The following is a 15,160-nucleotide window of genomic DNA, read 5'->3' as shown; positions in this document are numbered from 1 at the left end:
CTGACTTATTTCTGAACTAAGTCAGAAAATTGTTACTGAGAAGTGGTGGTGCAGGGGCCGGCCCCGTGGCTTAGCGGTTAAGTGCTCGCATTCCGCTACTGGCGGCCCGGGTTTGGATCCCGGGCGCGCGCCGACACACCACTTGTCCGGCCATGCTGAGGTGGCGTCCCACATACAGCAACTAGAAGGATGTGCAGCTATGACATACAACTATCTACTGGGGCTTTGGGGAGAAAAAGGGAAAAAAAGGAGGAGGATTGGCAATAGATGTTAGCTCAGGGCTGGTCTTCCTCTCACACACACACACACACACAAAGTGGGGGTGCTGCTGTAACAGACACCTAAAAATGTGGAAGCGGCTTTGGAACTTAGAGTTTGGAAGAGTTTTGAGGTGCCTGCTAGAAAAAGCCCACATTGCCATGAAGGGACCGAAAGGGAGATTCTGGTGAGAGCCCAGAAAGAGAAGAGGACTCAGCATTCTTAGAGAATACCTAAGTAGTCCTGAATAGAATGTTGGTAGAAATCAAACTGGTAAACAGTTAGCCATTGATGATTAGGTAGCTAGCAACTAAAGTTGTTTTCCTTTTTGCTCTTACTGATTGTAGCCTTTAGGTGTTCCCCCGCCCATTGTTAACCGTGCTGCTTAGGCAACACGCTGTCTGACTCCCACTAGCTTCCTACAGATGACATCTCCCGGAGCCTGGGTCACCATGGTAATGGGTGTTTGAGCTGTTTTTCAGGAAGTAGGACCCCCTTGTCCAGTTCAGGCCGGTTGAGACCACTAATCCATCAAATGGGCCCTTGCAGATGTCCGGTAAGTGACCTTTTGATGTCAAGAGGCTGAAAACTCCACCCTCAGGTCATGCTAATGCCACCATTTTGTGAACATTTGTCCTATGAAGAGGCGTGAAGTCTGACTACACTTGCACAGATCATCAATTACCTCACCTCTCCTTACCTCCAATCATCTAGCTCCACATTTCAGACCACCTTGACCCCTACCCCGTAAATATCCTTGAGCCCCCATTTTTGGGGAAGGCAGATTTGAGACTCGTTCTCCCACTTCCTCACTTGGCTGCCTTGTGATTAAAATCCCCTCTCTGCTGCAATCTCGTTGTCTTGGTGTTTAGCTTTCAGGGCAAGGGGCAAAAACGAACCTGGTTCGGTAACAGAAACATGGACAGTAAAGGCCATCCTGATGAGAACTCGGATGGAAATGAGGATCAGGTTCTAGGAAACCAGAAGAAAGGTAATCTTTGTTATAAAGGGGCAGAGAACTTGGCTAAATTAACTGTTCGTGTCCTAGTTTTGTGGAAGGTAGAACTTGTGAGTGATGAAATCGGATATTTGGCTGAGGAAATTTCTAAGCAAAGTGAAAGTGTGGAAGGAGCGGCTTGGTTTCTTTTGAATACTTACAGTAACATGCAAGAAGAGAGAAATGATTTAAAGGTGGAATTGTTAATCAGAAAGGAAGCAGACCTTAAAATTTTGGAAAATTCTCAGCCTATCCATATTGAAAGTAATGCGAAAGTTTGTTCAGAGAGAATACAAAGTATGTGGCCAAATTTGATAAGGAGATTAGTATCGACAGCCCATCTCAACTAAGCTAGGAGCCATTTGTCAAGACAATGGGAGATTAGTCAGCTATCTAAACAGAAGCTAGGGCCTATTGTCGAAGACAATGGAAGAATGATCCCAAAGCCATTACAGAGATCACGGGGGTGCCCCTGCCATCACAGGCCCAGAGTATAAGAGCCTGTGGAGCAGACCGATTTCGATTTCGAGGCTCTGCTCCCAGCATTCTTGTGCCACAGGCAGAGGTGGCTGCCCCTCTGGAGGGTACAGGCAGTAAACATTGGTGATGTCTGTTGTCCACGAGGTACCACCTCTGGCAGTGTGCCGAATGCAAGAGCCATGGGGACTCTGCTTCCTCCACCTAGATTTTGAAGGATGGAGTGGCCTGGAGCCTTGGGCTCACAACCCAGGCAGAGATCCCTGCCCCACATGGGTAGGGCCACTGCAGAGAGCCCCCACTAGGGTGACCCTAGATTGATAGAGCCAGTGGTGTGCTATTCTAGCTCAGGAGAGCTGCAGATGAAACCAGTGAACAGTTAGCCATTGACTAAGTAGTTATCAACTAAAGCTTTTTTTTGCAATTATTAATTATAGCTTTTAGTTGTTCTCCCACCCATTGTTAACTATGCTGCTCACGCAATATACTGTCTAACTCCCACTAGGTTCCTATAGATAACATCTTCCTGGTGCCTGGGTCACCATGGTAATGGGTGTTTGAGCTGTTTTTGAGTGATTAGGAGTTGACTCCCTGCCAGTTCAGGCTGGTTGAGACCACGAACCCACCAACTGGGCCTTCAAGGGTGCCCAATTGCTGAACTCCTGACATCAGGGAGCAAAACACTCCATCCCCAGATCATGCCTGCCCCACCATTTTGTGAACATGCATCCTATGAAGAGGAATGAAGTTTAACTATGTCTGTGCTGATCATCAATTACCTCACTCTTCCTTGCCTCCAATCATCTATCCCCACCCTTCAGACCACCTTACTCCCAACCCCATCAATATCCCTAGTCCGCATTTTTGGGGAGGTGGATTTGAGATTTGTTTTCCTGTCTCCTTGCTTGCCTGCCTTATGAATAAACCCTTTCTCTGCAGCAAACTCATCATTTCAGTGATTGGCTTTCTGTGCGATGGGCAAAATGAACGTCGTTCAGTAAGAGGCACATGACTCTGACCCATGAGAACTGCAGTGTGGGCTGTGCTCAGCAATGCTGTGGGGGCAGGACCACTGCCCCATGTGTCTGGAAGGCAGGACCTTCACCCCAGTGGGCCTGGAGGGCAGACGTTGAGCCAAAGAAGATTATTCTGGAGGCTTAAGGTTTTGGACTTGCTCAGGACCTGTCACTCCTTTCTTTTTACTTCCTTTTGGAATGGGAATGTCCATCCCATTTCTGTCCCACCATTGTACTTTGTTTTTGTTTTTTTGGTGAGGAAGATTGGCCCTGAGCTGACATCCGTGCCAATCCTCCTCTATTTTGTATGTGGGACCTCAGCACAGCATGGCTTGATGAGCGGTGTGTAGGTCCGCGCCCAGGATCTGAACCTGCAAACCCTGGGCCGCTGAAGTGGAGCGCGTGAACTTAACCACTATGCCAGCAGGCTGGCCCCCCACCATTGTATTTTGGAAGCACATAACTTGTCTGGCTTCACAGGTTCACAGCTGGAAGGGAGTTTGCTTCCAGACGAATTGTACCTTGAGTCTCTCCCATACCTGATTTCCTCCACGGCATGCCCAGCACCGGCCTCCCCATGCTCCCTGGGCACCTGGGGTACCAGCCGACTTCCTTACGCACTGGCGCTGCTCCTCTGAGGGCTCAGCACCAGCCCTGTCCCTCCTCTGAGCTCCTAGGGACCGGCAACCCCACCTCCTTGCACAGAACCTCTCTGTTCCTGATGTGGCTTCTGATATGGTGGTGTGTTAAGAAAAAGAAGAAGGCCTTGTTTTGTTTTTACGTGCATATCGAAGCATTTAGGGGTAAATAACATTATGTCTGGAATTTGCTTAAAATACTCCATCAAAAGAAGGGGGCAGAATAGATGAACCATTGGTATGAGGAAATGCTGGTAAGCATTAAAGCTGGCGACAGGCAGGAGGGGCTAGTGTATGTCTGGAAACTTTCACAGTAAACAAACAAATCAAAGTAATATTATATGAGTGTAATAAAATAAACTTTACACAGTGATGCTAAATTCACAACCATCCTCTCGCCTTGGGAACGCCCTCTGTCCATGGAAATGGGGTCCTGAGACTCCAGGGCTCTTTGAAAATACCGAGAAAATAACTGCAACTCTTTCTGTCTCCTCCTTGTCTTCAGATTATGGGCTACTTTACTGAAGATCTATCAATATTTTAGATCTTGTCAAAACTGCAGGAAGAAAAAGAGAACGAGAAAAAGAGAGTCACCCTTCTTAATTTTTTAGGGAAAAGACTCTGGAAAACAGTCACCAGCAGATGAAAGAAATGTACAGTCTACACGAGTGATAATATCCAAAATGCTCAGCCATAAAAATAAAGGCCTTTTATTTGGTTTTTCTATGCCATTACAGGAACACTGGCAACACTCTTGCACCCACGGAGACCTGCGGCCACACGCACACCTGCTGCAGGCGTCTGCTGAGAAGCCGAAGTGTCACGCGCACGTGCCAGGCCCCGCCTGAGAGGATGCTCTACTCTGGGTCACGGCGTCACCTTCTTGTAGGTAATGTGAAGATGCTGAGTCATGGGCTGGGTAGTGGTTGCCATGGAGACTGTCTGTTCAAGTTTGCCTTCAGAATTCAGCCTGAATTTTCGGGTAATCTGAGCAGAACAAAACAAATACAAAACACCTTAGTTTTAACCTTCCAAAGATTCAGCAAATGCCTGAGGTCCTGCCATAGGCCAAGTGCTCCTGCAGAGGCTGTGACCTGCCACCTTAGTCCTCAGAGGCCTGTGAGCTGGGCAGTGTCCCCACCAGTGGATGACAGACACTTGGCCCACAGCCACTATGGGGCATGCCACATCAAGGTGTCCTGACCCCCGGCCTGTGCCCCTTTCCCTGCCCCTCAGCTGTCCCAGAAGACCGACAGGTGAACACGGGAACTGGTCTCATCTTAGTCTATTTAGAAGCCATCTTTTTTTTTGGCCTCCATAATTAGACATTTGATCAGACAAAAGCTGACCCTCCAATGCGCTCCTTCCACTTGGCACTCTGCAACTTGAACTGATGTCACATGTGCTCTTGGAAACTTCAGGAACAACACTTTTGGAACCACTAATTCACCAGAACAAATTATGGTGGCTCTTTCCAATAAGAATACAGACCTGTAGCAACATCCCCCAGTGAGAAACTCTGACATGCCTGGCATGTCTGAAGAGAGAGAGTGTGGAAGCATGACAACTGCCGAGACAACTCTTGTGGTCGTTACTCCCTCGTGGTCCAGAACATGGGTGGCAGGGGCTCCAGAAACAGGAGTTCTGCTTCGGGCCACAGCCAACTACTTTGTAACTGACCAACTCTCCCGCAGAAAAAAAAACCAGAAAAGCTAGACTTCAAAGAGTCTCTTTATTTATTTCTTTAGAAGATAATTTAACTAAAACTTTTTTACACCTTTCCCCCAAGCTACAAGCACTCTTTAGCATTAAATTACATCGAGTGCACACAATTGCAACAGTTGACATTGGCTCAGGAATGTATAATTACATTAAAATGAATAACTTTCTATTTCATAGTTTAATTGGCTCTTAAATAGTTTCCTTAGGGGGAAAACAAATATTTTGTGTTCTTTTAGAAACTGGTACATATAAAAGAACTGCTATGTGTTCATTTAAACTCTGAGGAAACCCTACAGATGAAGTTTTGGGGGTTTTTCTAAATGCAATACAGATATGCACATAGTCACTATTCTTATAGTGAAGGGATGGAATGGTAGATACAGATGTAATCTTTTGTAAGTGCACAGTTGTAGGATATTCTAAATGGAAAAAACACTGACACTGAAAAATGCTTAAAGGAAAAAAGAATCAAGAAAAGTCAAGAAAAACGTTGACAAATATCTACTCTTAAAAAGAAGAGAGAGGTGTTCTACAACACAAAAATGAGACCTAGAGATTCAAAACACACTCATTTTACTGCTTTAAAGACAAACAAAAAATGATAGGCAGAGGGCGTCTAGACCAATTAGAACTGCGGTGGCTGTAAAACGGAAGACAGAACAATGATTTGACCCCATTAAGGAAATGACTAATTAAAATGAAATTTCACAAGTCTTCATGTCTATAATAATACAATAAGGCAGAAAATATCACAAATATAAAGTCTGGACATCCCCCATTAGTTTAGAGTAAACTATCAAACCTCCGTTTAATCCATGACTCTTATCGCCTCCTGCTCAGCAGCACACGCTGTACACGTACAGACACGCAGGACTTGACCGTGAGATCACAGTGACCTGCCTTCCTACTCGTACTCACAGACATTTCATTTCCATCATAAGACACTTAAGACCTTTCTAGTGGTACATTTTAATCAATACATTACATAAAAAAGAGTCTTAGGGGCTGGCCTGGTGGTATGGTGGTGAAGTTCACAAGCTCTGCTTCCGCGGCCTGGGGTTTGCAGGTTCAGATCCCAGGCTCACACTGACGCACTGCTTGTCAAGCCATGCTGTGGTGGCGTCCCACATAAAGTAGAGGAAGATGGTCATGGATGTTAGCCCGGGGCCAATCTTCCTCAGCAAAAAGAGGGGGATTGGCAACGGATGTTAGCTCAGGGCTAGTCTTCCTCACACAAAAAAAGTCTTGATTTTTACTTTTTTTTTTTTTTTTGTGAGGAAGATCAGCCCTGAGCTAGCATCCATGCTAATCCTCCTCTTTTTGCTGAGGAAGACCGGCTCTGAGCTAACATCTATTGCCAATCCTCCTCCTTTTTTTTCCCCAAAGCCCCAGTAGATAGTTGTATGTCACAGTTGCACATCCTTCTAGTTGCTGTATGTGGGACAAGGCCTCAGCATGGCTGGAGAAGTGGTGCGTCGGTGCGCGCCCGGGATCCGAACCTGGGCCGCCAGTAGCAGAGCGCGCACACTTAACCGCTAAGCCATGGGGCCGGCCCCTTGATTTTTAAAATGAATCTTTTCAGCACTGTAGCATGAGGGGTTTAATTGAACAGTTGAAGCACAATATGGTAACTACACTGTACTGTTTAAGCTAATTCACAGCTGTAGGAAAATGTTTGATTTTTAAAATATATCCAAGGTGAGACTGCACTGTAATGAGCAGTAAAATACTAGAAAACAGTGAATGAATAAATAGGATGATTTTTCATCAGTGGCCATTCGTTATTTTGCTTTTAGAAATCTGGAAGAAATTGTCTTCTTTGAGTTTCAAATGTTCTGGTAAATCTAGTCGTGTCTTAGCTTCCTTGATATCACCTTGAATTGCTGAAATAGGTGACTATTAAGAATCAAAGTTCTCTTCTGGTCTGAGGTAGCCGATGATGGCCACGCTGAGGATCTCCCCATACACATGGTATCAGTTTCCACGGACGTTTTCACATTCTTGTAGTATGGGTTCCGCCATCTTATGGACATCTCTACTTCCAACACTGGCCCAACCATAATAAATGCCGGTGGATATATTAGGTGGGAGATTATCTACTCCTTGTTCAGGAAAGGTAGCTGTGGGGATGCGCAGATGCTTGGGGGCGTGGCTGAAGCCCCGCACCACTTGGCCATGGCAGGAGTATGGCAGGTGCCCTCATGACGACATGCATTTGGGGTGTGGAGTGTGGCCTGGTCTGTGTGTCCAGCAGAGTGGCCACTGAGGCAGTGCCTGGACCCCCAGACCAGCCAGGGGAAATGAGTGGCAGTTCAGCTGGCCTGGCGGGCACACGTTGGGCCGGGCGGTGCTCATGACATGCCACGCGAGTCCGTCATGCTGCTAACCCAAAAAGCTGCTGGGCAGTTGAGAGGCTGCGTCTCTGCCCTCAGAGTCTATTTAAAGGCGTCAGACACCCACTAAGGCAGCGAGGACCAAAGTCCCAGAGAGAGGGAGTCCCGAGGGAACGCACCGTGCAGCAACCATTCACCCTGAGGCTCGTGCTGCCTGTAAGAGGCTGCCTCGGGGCCAAGAGGTAGGGCCAGGAGGGAAGTGCTAGCCGGGAAAGCTGGGCTGGGATTCTAGGATCCACGGGGCTGTGCTGCACTCTGCAATCAGTGCCCCTCTAGAAGGAGAGGCCAAGGAAGACAGCCAGGTTTTTGGTCGGGACCCTGAAGAGCTGCACCCCAGGAGTAAGAGTTAACCAGAAATAGACTGAGAAGTCCAGTTCCAAAATAGCTCAATCTCTTATTAATAGCATCTGCCCTCCGTACATTGACAACCAGAGCATGAGAACTGCTCTTTGGTGGGAGATAACATCAAACAACACCTTAAATCACTACAGTTTTTCACACATGATGTTTAGAATTCAAGAAAGAAAAAGAAAATAAACTACTTAGCCTACAGGAGGTAAGAGCAAAAGAAAAACAGGAAATGGAAATGGACGCCCTCCTCTGGGGTGAAGGATGGGAACGTCAGCATTGGAGTCATTAGAAAACCATATGGAGAAGTTCAGCAGAGAATTAGAGTCAGTCAAAAAGAATAAAATGAAAATTCTGGGGGGCCGGCCCGGTGGTTCAAGTGGTTAAATGCGCACGCTCTGCTGCGGCGGCCCGGGGTTCACTGGTTCGGATCCCGGGCGCGCACCGATGCACCGCTTGTCGAGCCATGCTGTGGCGGCGTCCCATATAAAGTAGAGGAAGATGGGCATAGATGTTAGCCCAGAGCCAGTCTTCCTCAGCAAAAAAAAAAAAAAAAGAGGAGGATTAGCAGATGTTAGCATGGTCAGTGGAAAATATGCAAACTGAAACTAGAAGAGAAGGATGGATGGAAAACATGGACAAAAGCAAGTGTAAGAAACACACTGGACACTAAGAGTTCTAACAGATGTGCAATCGGAGTCCAGAAGAAGAGAGGAAAGAGAATGGAATACAGGCGATGTTTGAAGCGATTATGGCCAATTTTATAACACTAACTAAAGATATCAAGCCACAGATTCAAATTATATCACAAAAAAACATTGGCTGATCACCAAAGACAAGACAAACAGAACTTGGAAGTAGCTGGGGCTGGGGTGGGGAACATTATTTTCACAGATTGACAAGATTTACAACTGATTTCTCAACAGAAAGGATGGAAGCCAGAAAATAATGGAATGACATCTTCAAAGTAATAAAAATAACCGTCACCTAGCATTCTTGTTGCAGTGAAAACACCCTTCAGAAATGAAGGCAAAATGAAGACATTTTCACACCAAAAAAACCCACAGAGAGTTCACTGCCAGCAGGACTCCCCACTCCCTTAAAGAAAATACCAGAGGATGTTCTTCAAGTTTTAAGGCAAATGATCTCTGAGAGAAGCAGGGGGATGCAGGAACAAATGGAGTGAACACATGGGTACCGCTCGGTGCACACAGACCACAGACACGGTGGTCACGGTGCGTTGTGGGGACTGGGGGGTGTGCCAGCACAAGCAAACAAGGGAGGGGGAGGAGGAGTGCAGGTAGCGCTCAGAGTCTCTGCTGCTTAAGATGAGCTCCGAGCGCCAGCAGCATCAGCAGCACCCAGAGCGTTGTTGGAAATGCAGAGTCTCAGGCTCCGCCCCGGACCCAGCGGGTCAGAACTGACCTTCTAGTAAGAGTCCCAGGAGACTCCCACACACATCATAGTCTGAGCAGCACTGTCCTGGGGCTCCTGCCATAGTCCAGAAGTAGCCCAAGTACTAAGTTCTATTAAACATCAATGAACCAAGAATACAGGTGGTACTCCCCTGATAATCACTGAAAGGACAGAAGAAGAATGTATAACAAACAAGCCCACAGAGAGGAAAACAGAACAATCTCAGAAGGCAAGAGGGAGCGAGCAAGGCACCCAGAAAACAAGTAGGACAACCAGAAAACACACAGGTGGTAGGCTTCGTGTACTTGTACGAGGTAAACACTCTCGCGCTGTAGTAGCTTCTTTAATTCTACATTATTTATTCTGGAATTTCATTTCAAAACAAACAAGGCTTTTACCCTTGAAATCACTTTCAAAAGAAACGAAAGTGGAGTGGAGAGAAATGAAGCACATGTCCCACATGCTACAGCTTCTGCAGGACAGTGGCTGTCACCCCTCAGAGCTCGTGGTCTGCGGAGGGCTCTGTTCTCTGGGCCACCCTGCCACTGACGTGGAGACACACGGTGGGTGGCACATGGTCTGATGGTGTCTGCTGGCTCTTCGTCCTCACGCTGGATGCCCAGTTTCACACTGTGCAGATGGAGCACAGATGGGCGGCAAAGGAAATGCCTCTGCGGGGACGTTCAGGTGGGACACTCCCCTCGTGAGCCTCTCCAAGGACAAGTGCGAGACCGCTGCTTCTCCTTCACTCCGAGCCCACCTGACAGGTGCTGAGGCCGAAAGTCACCTATTACAAATCAGCACCTGAGGTCGATGTGCCTTTTCAAAAGGGCTTTATTACCTGCCATCTTACAGCCATCTGTCTCTGCACTGCTGGAGCGGCTTCTGGCCACACCACGTGGACTCACACCCCATTTCATTGCACGGTGATTCAATCGTGGCCTCTCACTCAGCCTTCGGCTCTGTCTCTTTGTGCCAAAATCTGTGAAAATCCCCTAACAGCCATCTTGCTCCAGAGTAAGCAACTCGGCAGAAAGAAGCAGGCAGCAAGAGAAGGGAGACAGGCCTGAGGGCAGACACCATGCCCGACAGATGTTGAGGCTGCCCCTCCCCAGGTCCCAGGAAGGAGGCTGCCCTGGGAAGAGCAGGCGAGGGGCTACCCTGTGCCCACCACCCCAGGAGCGCATCGTTGGAGAACTCCCACTCACAGAGTGTGGCTTCCAGAGTACCGTCGCTCCATCTCAGAGATGACAATCAGCTGTCACAGTGGCTCGCTCAGCGCCAAAGCCAGCAAAGGCAGTGCCAGTGCACAGGCTCCCCAAGAGCCACCCTCAGGCTCCTTTGGGCATTGCAGCCCCTTGGATGAAATTTCCTGTGCTATTTTCCTCTTCAAACGACAGTTATTTGTAAGGGTTTAAAGTAGAGGCAGCTGTACACTGCATCACTCGGGCTCAACAACAGACCTCTTTCAGCGCCTACGGCCTCTGGTGACAACTAGCAATCTGGTGAGTTCACAAATAATTCTGTGGTCACCCCAAGTCGGCCTTTACAGCTAAAGCATCATCAGGATACAGATCCATCTGAGCCACAGATGGACACTTGTTTAAGTGAGGGGGGTTGGAAGCAAACGTCAGCTTTTAAAACCTGAAAGTGGCGCTTGTTCAGGCTGTTGGGCGATCAAAAGCAGTTTTTTTTTAATTTTTTTTTATTGATGTTTTAATGGTTTCTAACATTGTGAAATTTTTGGGTTGTACATTTTTGTTTGTCCATCACCATATATATGACTCCCTTCACCCCTTGTGCCCACCCCCCACCCCCACTGCCCCTGGTAACCACAGTCCAGTTTTCTCTGTCCATGTGTTGGTTTATATTCCACATATGAGTAAGATCATACAGTGTTTGTCTTTCTCTTCCCAAAAGCAGTGTTTTTTTCTGAAAACAATTTAGAGAAAAGAATATCAAGAGCTTTCCCTAGATATTAAAATACAACATAAAGCTATGATTATCCTAAATTATTAGATGATTTTAAATTACTATTGGTGAAGAAGGAGACAGACAAGAAAAAAGAAACAAACCCCTGCCCTCTATTTCTGGGGATGTGGCTTAAGACAGGCATGACATCTCAGATCTGTGGGGTCACTGGTCACCCATCTGGAAAGTCAGAACTGTACATTGCATCATGTAAAAAACAAATCCAAGAGGGACTAAAGGTCTAAATGTAAAAAGGAAAGCTACAAGAGTCCCAGAAAATGGGAGAATAATTTTGTCATTTTCGAGTAGAAACACCTTCCTGAGCAAGAACCCAAATGAAGGCACCACAAAGGAAAAGACCCCCAGAGGGGACTCCAGCAAAGCTTACAACCTGTGGGTGAAACACGTCATAAACCAAGCTAACATGAGCCACTGAATGGGGAAATGTCTGTCACACACACAGCAGACAACAGATTTATATCCACAGTATAAGCAGCTCTCATAAACCAATAAGAAAATGACAACGCATAGAAAACAGGCAATGCCTCTAAACATCAAGGACACAGAACAAGAAACACAAATGGTTGGTGAGCACGGGGAATGCTCCCTCTCACCCATAAGTTACATTTAAAACATGATTAGATACCATCTTTTGTTTATCAGATTAGAAAGGATCAAAAAGTCTGAAAATATGCCATGTTGGTAAAGGAGCAGGGAAGCAGGTGCCCTCATGTGATGCCGGGGGAATGTAATTGTTACAGCATCTACCAAAATTTACAATGTATTTATCCTTTGACCCAGCAATTCAACTAGGAGAAATTTATCCAATAGATATGGATATATTTGCAAAAGTGGAAAAACAACAACAAACCTGAGAACACCTAACTTCCCAGCAGCTAGGGCTGAAATAATTAAACCACAGCACACCCCCAGCCTGGCACGTGTGAGAAGTGAGAAAGAATGATGTGACAGTGGAGACGGACAGGTCTCCGAGATAAAGAGTAAAGCAAAATCCACATCAGGGGACAATGCGTAATCCCATTTATAAATAAAAGTACACCACGGGAGTGACATCTGAGAGCCATGGCTGGCTGGATGGGCTCACCTGCTCCACGTGGGGCTCCTTGGCGAAGGAGATCCTGGCGATGGAGTGGGATGCGATACACAGCTCCTGCCCGTTCACCTCGCCCTCCTCCACCTCCACGATGCCTGCAAGGGAGGACCATCAGTCCACAGAAGCCTGGCCACCGGTTCTCAGCTGCCGCAGCTCCGACTACCATCTTTTATGATCAAAGATTCAAAAGATCTGAACTTTGCAGCCATTGAGGCAACAACGTGTCCCCTTGCCTGCAGTGAACCTCCCGGTTCAAGAGGGAAGAGACAACTCCTCTGATAGCAGGGCAGATAATCTAGGAGGGTCGCCCTCTCCAGGGTGCCCTGGCCCCAGCCCTGCCCCTGCCCTGGCCACCTGAGAGGAAGGAAATGCGGCCAGGGGAACAGATGCCCCTCTGGCTGCCCACGGACTTCCAGCCTGCCAATGCCCTGGGCAGCTCCATTCCAGGCTGGGCCAGTCCTGACCGTCCACCTGCTTCCAGGAAGTGAGACTCACTTGAGCCAGTGAGCAAGGTAAAGGGCAGGCAAGTGGGCTTTGAGTAATTTCTAATTCATGAACCTGGTTAACTATTTTAGGATGACCTCCCACTGGGGACAAAGCAGACTTCCAGACAGAGAACTTTCAACTGGACAGTGATGTTCCTTGTTCTGGTTCTCCTCCAGAGCTCCATCCCCACAGGAAAGCCCTGTGTGCAGTGGCGCAGACGGGAGCAAGCCCGGTGGGTGCTGTTACTGAAAGAACTAAGGGATGGAACTAAGGAGAAAAGAAAATCAACTGGTCCTCAGAGACCCTCCTATGGCCTCACCCACCTCCCGCAGACCCCCGGGCCCAGAGACTGAGGACAGGGCCCCTGGGCCCCACCTGCCAGGCCCTCTCCTGCCAGCCCTCTGAGCCTGTCCAAAGCCCTGACACTTCCCGCCCGGAAAGGCCCCCTCAGGACCACATCTGAGTCTCAACCTTCCTCCACAAACGGGTCCGTGAGCACCAACACACTCAGAGGTCACTAAGGAAGCAGGAGGCAGATGCCACCTCACCTGCTGGCCACCACCTGGCCAGCACGCATGGAGCGTGGGTGGAGGGCAGGCTGGGGCGGCCCAGTGAGGGAGGGTTACCTGTGTTCTGGGCGCTGACGAAGGCCACCTTGTTGGTGTCGGGCTTGAGGCGGATGAAGCCACACTCCCTGTGCATGGGCTTCCGCGTGTCTGGGTGGAAGGCATTGAACCTGGACAGGCAATCGGGACAGGTGAAGCCCCAGGGACCCGATGCCCACCAGAGAGAGTGCCAGACTCTGTGGACAGCTCTCTTCTCACTTTATAAAGCACCCCACCCACTGAATATAATGTAATGCGTTTCTTGTTCACTTGCAAACACAGAGACCTATAAAGGACACAGGACAGGAGACACGAGATCACGTGTGCAGGCACTGGCCGCCAGGGGCACCAGGACTTTCCACCTCTGACCTAGAAGCAGCTCCTCCTGGCATCCCCACCCTAGTCTACCGCCCCCTGCGCCTGCCCCGCCCCCTCCACTTCCATGTGCATTTTTTCGGGGCGTATCTTTCTGACTGACCATGACTAATCATGACTGTAAAGATAGGAAACTGTTCTTTATAATTTGGGGTATATCCTTCCTCCAAGGCCCTTTTAGCCCCAGCACCTCACACACTTCTCAGTCCTGGGCACTCCATGAACGCAGTAAAATCCCACCTGAACACCAGGCCTTTCCTCTCTTGAGCTATTATCTTGCTTAGGAGTCCAATCAATTCATATGGCAAGAAACAGGGCAGGCACTGAGTCAGGATATAGTCTCCCATCAGCCTGTGCCGTGATTCCAAGTTCATGGTGGTCAGTAAGAGACAGCTGCATCTTGAAGTGAGAGCACTAACCACAACTAAAAACCAACTCACATAACTTTACCAGCAGCCGAGCTGCTGTAGGAATCTATGGCCACAATAGATAAGCTGTTGGTGGCTACAGCTTACTAAGTGGGGCATGCCCTCTCTCCACCATAACCACCAAGAAGAAATATATTTTAGATGATCATCTACTGCACACACACATATACCATTTTATTTGCCAAAATATATATTTTCTACTCTCTTCTTGTTCATTTTTCTTTTAGTGCTACTCACAAAATTGAGTGACTGGTATTAAAAGAAAATTAATTAATGCTAGGCACAAAATTCTCTAATGTGTTGTACCTATAGTTTAAAAAGACTGCTTTTTACTGTTGTCAGTTATTCTGTGTTATCCAGAATTTCTACCTTTTGGTTTATGTGCAGAATATTACTTTCCCCTCATTCATTCAATAAAGAATAAAACAAAAAGATATGAAGTAATTTTTTTTGTGTGTGAGGAAGATTAGCCCTGAGTTAACATCTGTTGCCAATCCTCCTCTTTTTTCTGAGGAAGACTGGCCCCGGGCTAACATCCGTGCCCATCTTCGTCCACTTTATATGGGGTGCCGCCACAGCATGGCTCGACAAGCGGTGCATCGGTGCACGCCCGGGATCCGAACCCGTGAACCCCAGGCTGCTGACATGGAGCGCACGAACTTCACCACCACGCCACCGGGCCAGCCCCCCTGAAGTAATATTTCTTAAAACAATAAGATCTTCTAAGTCCTTCTGAAATTGCCAGGCATTATACAAGTAGTATCAAGTTAATTTAATAAGATTCTTAACATACAATTAATCGTACAGTGGAGCTTGGGGGGGGATAGAGTTTTACTTTGTATTTTATATACTTCTTTACTGTTTAAACTTTACAAAACGTGTATTACTTCTGTAAATAAAAATGTCCTCAGCCACC

The 15,160-nt window shown here is 47.6% G+C and overlaps 1 protein-coding gene and 1 pseudogene across 2 annotated transcripts in view; both read right to left on the bottom strand.

The window, feature by feature from the left end:
- Positions 1 to 4,080: 4,080 nt before the first annotated feature.
- THAP4 (THAP domain containing 4) overlaps positions 4,081 to 15,160 on the bottom strand; it is a 44,732-nt gene continuing 33,652 nt past the window's right edge. For both annotated transcript variants that reach the window (XM_087424548.1, XM_004427760.3), the window contains 3 exons: positions 13,463 to 13,572; positions 12,342 to 12,445; positions 4,081 to 4,373 (listed from right to left, as the gene is read on the bottom strand). In XM_087424548.1, the coding sequence (XP_087280674.1) occupies positions 4,254 to 4,373; positions 12,342 to 12,445; positions 13,463 to 13,572 (334 nt within the window). In that variant the 3' untranslated portion in view covers positions 4,081 to 4,253. The remainder of the gene's footprint in view (positions 4,374 to 12,341; positions 12,446 to 13,462; positions 13,573 to 15,160) is intronic.
- Positions 6,380 to 7,470, bottom strand: LOC106801442 (riboflavin kinase pseudogene; annotated as a pseudogene).

Source organism: Ceratotherium simum, chromosome 37, assembly GCF_057802395.1.
Source record: "Ceratotherium simum simum isolate JZ-2026a chromosome 37, ASM5780239v1, whole genome shotgun sequence".
NCBI lineage: Eukaryota > Metazoa > Chordata > Mammalia > Perissodactyla > Rhinocerotidae > Ceratotherium > Ceratotherium simum.
The sequence above is the reverse complement of the archived record's forward strand: the minus strand, read 5'-3'. Positions and strand labels throughout refer to the sequence as shown.